The sequence below is a fragment of the Gavialis gangeticus genome, unplaced genomic scaffold (assembly GCF_001723915.1).
Source record: "Gavialis gangeticus isolate Ggan-Ray unplaced genomic scaffold, GavGan_comp1, whole genome shotgun sequence".
Taxonomy (NCBI): Eukaryota; Metazoa; Chordata; order Crocodylia; family Gavialidae; genus Gavialis; species Gavialis gangeticus.
The window spans coordinates 39,875,465-39,884,203 of record NW_017728994.1 but is presented as its reverse complement, the minus strand read 5'-3'; the positions used below and the strand labels follow the sequence as shown (position 1 = coordinate 39,884,203).

The 8,739-nt window shown below is 36.9% G+C and overlaps 1 protein-coding gene across 3 annotated transcripts in view; it reads left to right on the top strand.

Moving 5' to 3' along the window:
* The first annotated feature begins 4,625 nt into the window (after positions 1 to 4,625).
* Positions 4,626 to 8,739, top strand: part of PDE6C (phosphodiesterase 6C) — a 53,607-nt gene continuing 49,493 nt past the window's right edge. The window contains exons 1-2 of one of the 3 annotated variants that reach the window (XM_019502619.1): positions 4,626 to 4,976; positions 5,046 to 5,369. In XM_019502619.1, the coding sequence (XP_019358164.1) occupies positions 4,890 to 4,976; positions 5,046 to 5,369 (411 nt within the window). In that variant the 5' untranslated portion in view covers positions 4,626 to 4,889. Of the gene's footprint in view, positions 5,370 to 8,739 lie in introns of all 3 variants that reach the window. The other 2 variants (XM_019502618.1, XM_019502616.1) reach the window with 2 other exon arrangements.

The window sequence follows — 8,739 nt, the reverse complement described above, 5'->3', positions numbered from 1 at the left end:
TGAGCCCCCCCCAAACCCTTCTCCCCCCTCCTGCAAACCCCACATCACCCCCACATCTCACACTCTGCATGGCCAGCCTCCAGACAGGGGGCAGGCATAGAGACACTCTGGCTGGCTACCAGAGCATCTCTTTGGAGGACTCCAGACTCCAGTTGCCTCAGGGCATGGTCCTAGGCCATGGTCTGCTCCACTTTTCTTTTAGGGGGTTGATACCTGCATTTCCAGGTATCAAATTTTGAGCCCATGCTGCAAATATGCAGCATGGGGAACATTTTTTTATTCCCAGTGCGCCTCTTGCAGCATCTCAAACTGCTTTGAGATGCGGCAAGAGGCACATACGGACTTATCTGGATGCGCCTGATGATTTCAGAATCAGGCAGAAGGCAGGGTAGATACATCCCTTACAAACTACTTAAATAAGATATATTCAGAATCAGGGCAATAAGTGCTGGCTGAATAGAGTTATTCTGGACTTACACTACTGTATCCATGAGAGTTCATCTCCCATTGTTCACTTAACAATGATTCATATCACTTCCAAATAGTCTACGGTTTTCTTTTTGGCAGCCCTAAGAATGGTATACCAATCTGACTCATGGGATCAGAATGTATTTCAGTGCCTATGCACTGATCATTTTAGGGGGGAAATTTACTGTGCCAAATTAGCATCCAGACTAGAGAAAGTAACCAACAGTAACCACTAGCATTTACAGATACCAGGATAAAATCAAGGATGAATTTCTTCCTAGAAACCCATTTTTGTTTTCCAGGTCTCCAGTCCATTTCCATTTGGTGTACTCTAAATTAAGCACAAACATATTCCACGTGTGGATTTGGTAACACACAATACTGTCCTTGCAATATCCAGACAATGAAAACTTTTTATCAATAATTATACTTGTTGCAAACCATTGTAACTTAATTTTCTCATGAAGCCTCCTATGGGGAGCTTTACAGTTACTGCCCTGATTAACTAGCTGGTCTAAGTTCTACTTTTTGCAGTTAAGTATGAGAGAGCGTGAGAGAGAGATAGAACAGGTGAGAAATTATTTGCACATTGATTTTAAAATCATAACATGCACCACCATCATAAAACTGTTTTGAATCAAGAGATTTATCATAGATTTTAAATGCTTTTTAGATTAGATAAGCAAACATGCTGTTTGCAAGATAAGAGAAAGAGACTGAGAGAGAAAGCATTAGATAAAAATGGTAAAATAAATAGATGTTTTTGTCCCACCCATTCCCTCACACATACTGAGGTGCTAAGACCTTCAGTATAGTATTATAGATGCAAATTCACCAACTCCATATCAATAGATTATTATATCACTCATCCATGATATGGTAAGCCTGTATAAGTAGTATAAAAGTACATTAATCTTGTGGTTGCCACATCACAATTAAAGTTCATTTTTAATTTCCTTGTGATCATATAGAGATCTTCCTTAGCATTATTATTTTCCATATACCTCCCTTTACTGAATAGCTATGTTTTAGATAATTATTTTCTAGATGTATTTTTTCATTCTTTGTGGATGAATCTGATTTTGTTATTTCTTGTCCATGCTTCTGACCTCTTGGGAACCGTTTGTATTTTTGTCCTAGGTTGTGTTCACAATGCATCCCAACTGAGTCATCTGCATTCAGTTAATTCTTTTTTTATCTTTTTATGTCATGAATAATGTTAAACAAAACCACAGCTACCATCAATTATTGTAGCACTCTCCTGGACCTATTGCCCTTTCTCTGTACATTGTCTGATATCAATACCTTTTATTTATCATCAGTCTACATGTCAGTCTCCATATTAATGATCTCATGTACTTCCTTTCATTCACTGATTTCTTGCCTTGGATTGTTCTTCATTTCATTTTTATAAGAATAAACTATATTAGAAAAAGAGATGGACAATGGTATGATATTATTCTTACCTTATTGTGTTGATGTGTTCTGGACCATATTCCAATAATACCCAGACTTCACAAAAATGTGAATCTGGTGGTACTTTGTTTCATTAATATTCTGCCAAATTATTACTAACCATTTTGAAAATTGTATTAACATTTCTGAATATTAATTTCTTGGCTCAGGCACATTGCCTGCTATATCAAGACAGTTGCCTCACAACTACACATGTGACCCTTTGTAAATGAAGTGAACAAATTGCATCTATTTTTCCCTTGAAAATTGGAGATAAATTAACTATATCACGGGTGTCAACATGGAAAGACATGCTAAGACACAAACACTGAGCTAAACTGGGAAACCTTGTAAATACGTTGGCATTTAAGTGCTACATTAATCTATTTAAATAACCACAAGTCTATCAGTTATCCTTCTTAGGAAAGTCCATGCATCACAAGAGCTCAGGGCTGGTGTACTACTAAGAAATATGCCATAAATAGTTGTATTTGCTGTAGTAACTGTAAACGTCAACGGTAGACTACATCATGTGTGTTAAAAAAACAAATCCCCCCATGTCAGTACTACTCTGAAATAGCAACAACGTCAAGAATACGACAACTAGCTCGTCATGTCTTTAAATCAAATTATATCAGTATGGAAAAGGTTACAAGTCCAGAGCAGGTACTGTTTTTTCCTTTAAATGTGCAGTGAAAATGATTATGCAAAGTGAGCTTTTAATGTTAAGCCTTTTTGTATAACAGCTTCTACATTAAGCCTCATATTCACTAAAAATGAGTTCCCCCTTGACAATTTTTAAGCAAACTGATATTCAAATTTTAATCAGCATATTGGAGTGCTGGGAACATCTAAATTGGTGTCTAAGATCATTTTTAGATATAACTTCTTGTGATAGATTTGTATTTAAATGTGGAACTGTATTATTAAGGACTTTTTAAAAAAGCAGAAATGAAGAAAAAAAGTGGTCATTCTGTAAAAGAAACAGGTGGCTCACTGTGGCATGATGAAATTGTACTCATCTAAAACATTTGAGTGATTTTAATTTATAGATCTCAATAAAAAACAGTATATAAGGAATAACTTTTTCTAAGTTTTTTAAAACAATTAACACAAATGTACAGATACAAAAGTGAATGTTAATAACATTCCTCTTAAGTTATCAAATAATTTAAAGAAAAATGCAAAAGAGCAACCACATCACAACTGAAATGAAGGATGACCTGTGATCTCACCCTGTAGGCAACATGATTCATTGTAGAGAAGCAGGTGTCCAACACCAAATTCAGAAAAATTAGTAAGCCAGTTTACATGCACTTAGTGAATCTTCAAAAAATGGGGATATGAAATTATCACACAGCTAAGAAAAACTTAACTACGGTGAAACTAGAAAACGCTGCATGCATCTCTAAAGCCAGTCTAAAAGAAATGTTAAGATTTGCACTCTTTTCTTATGCAAAAGAACAGCAAATGAATCATAGCAAATCTCCTATAACAAATGGTGTAATATTGAAAGAGCTTGAGAGTCATGGAAAATAAAAGCTCATGAGGCAGGGGTGGGCAAAATACAGTCTGCGGGCTGGATGTGGCCCACCAGGCCATTCTATCCGGCCTGCAGGGCCCCTAAAAAATTTAGAAAATTAATATTTATCTGCCCTGGGCTGCCTGTCATGTGGTCCTCAATGGCTTGCCAAAACTCAGTAAGTGGCCCTCCTCCCAAAATAATTGCCCACCCGTCATAAGGTCATAAATCAGAAGCAGAATAACAAGTTAATACTCAACACTTCCAAATACTGGCATTGTATCTCTCATACATAAAACTGATATTCTGTATATAACAGCAACACCACAAGGACTCTTGGTCATACAAACAGCATATTCAACTACTACTGCAAAAATATTTGGTCTACTGTACTGTGTAGCTGCCTCATAAAACCTAAAAAATGGTAAGAGTAACTAGGATACTAAATGTCTTTAGTATTACTAGATGGGCCAGGATTTTTACTGAAAATAATATTAAAATATTTGTATTTTATATTAACATAACTAACGAACATTTGGAACATTCTGTGTCATACAGAAACAATAATATTATAGGTCAGAAGGAGGGTTGGGAGCCCTTTGAGTTTAAAACTGTCTAATTTGAGAGTGACTGCAGCAATTAATCTACAAGAGTGATTTTCAGCCAGGGAGCTGTGATAAACTCAGAGATTTCAAATAGGAATCTATAATGTCAAAAACAGTCTGACCTGCTGTTGTCTTTCTGAGCTCTTTGCAACAGAAGAATTGCTCTATTATTTTTCTACCATCCCAGTCCTGTTTGTTTTACTGCAAGTACTAAACTAAATCCTAAAGCTTGATTTAATGTTATCTATACACAGGTAAAAGCCTATTCACTATTGTTAAGCTACTCTATTTTCTATTCACAAAACATCTACAAACATGTTTCTGTGTACAGGTGCATGTGTGTGCACGTGCACATGTCTGAAAGAATAATAAGCATGTGTATGGCACAAAGATGTCAGGACATTCTCCATATTAATGTCATTGGAGGCACTTAGTATGTACAGAACATTTTATAGAGCATTTGAAAATGAGAGTCTATACTTGCACCTACCTATACACTATTACCCTGTTGCATCTAGCCTAAGAATTGATTGGTTAATTTAAAATGATAAAGTGATTCCCTTAGGATTTATGAGCTAAAAGTGCTCAGGGGTTTAGTGTCCTAACATCTCTTTAATTAGCAGTCTCCAAGATCCCACACTAAGAAGACACTAAGCCAGTGCCTTCTGTCATATCTCAAAGGTTTCAGAGACTTGGAAGCTACAGAATAAGGGTGCAGTACTATCCGTATGAGAGATACAGTATGTGCAACGTGTCATTTTCCTGCTAGCACCAAATTAGGACTCTTTGTTTCTAGGGTGATGCAATTTTAAAAAGCCACAAGAAAGATCCATACAAAAATGGGAGAGATAAGTAAGGATGATGTTGAGAAATACTTAGAGAACAACCCCCAGTTTGCCAAGGAATACTTCGACCAAAAGATAAGGGCAGAAGTGCTGGGAAGCATCTTTAAAGTCAGCCCTGGGAAACTGAAAGCTGGAGTTTCTTTCAAAGAGATGTCTCAACTGGAGGAGTCTCAATTGCTCTTTGAGCTGCTAACAGAGATCCAGGATGACACAAGCAGCATGGAGAAAATCGTGCACAAAGCTCTGCAGAGGCTGGCACAGCTGCTGGCAGCTGATCGGTGTAGCATGTTTACCTGCCGTGCCCGCAATGGCATCCCTGAACTGGCCACAAGGCTCTTCAATGTTACCCCTACCTCTAAGTTTGAGGAGAACCTAGTGGTCCCAGACAGAGAGATTGTTTTTCCTCTGGACATTGGGATAGTGGGATGGGTTGCTCATACCAAGAAGTTTTTCAATGTACCTGATGTGCAAAAGGTAAGTGAGTAATAATTGAGACTTGTTCTGGGGACTGGGACTCTGTCCATTCCTATGTGGATTTTCCTATATAAACTTACGGCACAGCATGAAGTAGTTTTGAAACAGAGTTGTGCTTCAAAGTACCAAACCCCAAACAAGCGACAGAAACCCTGGACCAGGATATGAAGTTTAAAAGCAGGTGGGCTCACTTTATCTAGCATGATTTGTTACTTCAAATATCCTGATGCAACTTTCACAATGTACTTACTATATTATGAGGAGGAAAACATCAGATAAGTATGGTGCTGATGCAAAACCAGGTCCATAATGAACAAAGCAGAATCCAGCTCTGTTATCCTAGGCCTTCTGGAAAGGGTTCTCCCTTATCACCCATAGTCATCTTTACAGGAGATTCCCAAATTGGTCTCTAGCATTTTATTGCTACACGGCAATGCTTGTCTGACAGCAGACAAGAAGCAAGAGAACTCCTTGTAAGGAGGTAAATGAGTTGAAAATAAAAATGGGTTCAGGGCATGGTATTTAGATCCATGAGTGGATCTAGGATTTTGAAAGGGGGTGCAGATGGTGTGGCACATCATTACATATACATGTAACACAACACACATTTCTCCAGGTAAAAATAAACTAGAGGCTACTAATATACTAGAGGCCTAGGGCTATATTATTCAGTTTACAACCAAAGCAAAAGAAAATACAACTTTATTGGAATGTGCATTAATTAGCTACATCATATGTATTGCAAAGCACAAGGAACTAGGCAAAAATAATCAAAAGTTGTTGTTTCTCTAGTCCTGTCATTATTAGAATTAAATGTACATTTCTTTCAGGGTCATAAAACAAAATCAAGCCTTCTTGAGCATCTTGATGGTGTATCCAATGCTCAACTCAAATTATTTCCACACCTGAGTTAATGTTTTTAGCTAGAGTTAAAAACAGTCTGCAGGGTTGTGAAATAAGAGCTATATTACCTGGAGCCACTAACAGACAGCAGAATTGTGAAAGAAAGAATTGCTTCATTAATGGAACATTAAGACCATTAAAAAAGGAGAGAGAGTCATGAACACCTGTGGAATGGTGAGTTTAGAAGGAACCAGGCAGATTATAATGAGCCACTAAGTCAAGCGACTCCCTCATTGCTACCTGAATAAAAATGTTACTGTCATTGCTGAGCAGTTTAGTTTAAACTTTGAGTGGACCAGGAATCAAAGGGGAAAGGGAGTGCAACTTCACCACTGCACCCACCCCATCCACCCCTGATCAGATCCATATTCAATACCCTCAGACCTCCAGACTGAGATTCAGTGTTGATTCAAATGCATCTCTAAGAAGTGACCAGTTTTCAAAGCACCTGAACTACTTTCACAAACTCTTTTTTTAAAGTTAGGCAAAGCTTGTATCCCCAGGACATAATTAATTCGTTATAAATATAATTACATTGTCCATTAAAATAGCCAGTTAGAATTCTTGGAACTAGCATGACTCCCGTTCCAAAGGTGTGAATGAGGACATTGTTAGAATGGTTGCTCTGAGGAAGCTGAGAAAGATTCAGCATTTGACTAACTGCTAAGATGCTTTCTTCAGCTGCTATCTTTGTGACAAAGTGCATCTGACTTACCGCCTCTTACTACCAAATGGAAAGATTGGGGATAATCCTTCTAAATTCGTAAGACTGATTACATGAGAAAAGATCTAGAGGATCAAGAAAGATGTGCACTTCATCAGACAACGCCACCATTCACTTAATATTATGAGTGAAGGCCGACTGGCAGACAGCTGCCCATTGAATTCTGTTGTTGCAATAGACTACGTTTATTCAATGTCTAAAAAAATTGTGGCAAGTTAAAAACAATGTGAATTTGTTTAATTAAAAGGACTCTGACCTTTTTGCACCAGTAATGGTGCTATGTGTCTTTTCTACATGCATAAGAAATAAAATCTACTAAATACCTATCCAATGATAATCAAGGCATCTCTCAAGGAACATAATATAATTAATGAAGCATTGAATGTCTACTTATACATGAATTTATTAGTATAATAGAAATCTATGCCAATAGATACAGTGCATAAAACTTTAGGTCTAAATCCAGGTGTTATTGAAGTCAATTGCAAAGTTCTCACTGAAACCCCAATGTCCAAGATTTCAAGTCTTTAAAATAACCATGCACTTCTTAAAATTGTTGGTATTTTCTTTCTGTCAGAAAAATAGTTAAGAGTCCATATCCATGCTTCTTACTCAGGCAAAACTCCAACTGATGTCAGTGGGAGGTTATCCTTATCAAGGATTGTGGGATTGAGACTTCAACATGTATTAGGTGATGGGTTATTTATATTAGTGAAATAAACATGCCTGCTGTTCTACCAAAATTCTTATAACACTCTTAAAAAGGGAGCAGCTCTCATTCAAAATATATTGTATGTGCTTCAAGGCACCATAAATACATTTATCCTTAAGTGCTAAGCAAAGTAATTCTGAAGCTAGGGGCTTCAAAAAACAAAGTAATTCAAATGTATAAATTGATATAATTCATTAACTGCATTGGCATGAAATCTAGCAGTCATGTTTTCTGAGGTATGCATATCTTGATTCATGACTCTGCCCACTCTGTACTTCTGGATTGCTTGAACTTTTGTTAAATTATATTTTACCACTGTAAATAATTGACAACACATTTGTGGAAAAGTGTTGGATTTCTACTTTATATGTAAGTTTATTAATGGTAAATCACTTATACCTATAAACAGTTTAGTTTTCTTTAATCAGTACTTCTAAGGAGAAATATGTATTAATGGAATCATTCCATTCTGTGGACGTAACCATGGAAAGCAATGAATGGACATTTTCATTAATTGCTTGTTTATGAGCAGTTATTCTGTGACTTACTAGGCAATGAACAAGAACTGAAACTGGTCAGCACTTGTGAATCCCTCTCTTAAGCACTTACCTGTGTATCACTGTTCAAGAAAAAGGGGCTGACATCATTCCTAGTCTAATAGAGTTATTCTTAATGGAGTTACACCAGCAGTGAATTTGGCCCACATTATCTGTTAAAAGTACAAACTCAACAACTAATAAATCAAGGCTGCCACATACCTTCAGCATATTACGTCTAACAGATTCCAGTGATCTCACAAATCATGCATCAAGAGCAGAATATTTTTAAAATGCCATGTGATCACTACAAGAAATCACCAATATTTTAAAAGTACATTGCACTAGCCAGTGCTACATAAAACGGAAACCAAAAAACATAGGGTAATACATGATTTCCTGGCCATCACAGAGAGAATGGAGTCTATTAAGACAGTATTTCCAGTTCAGTAGTAACACAAGGCTGGATTCTATCTCCTGCAGTAGGTAAGAAAT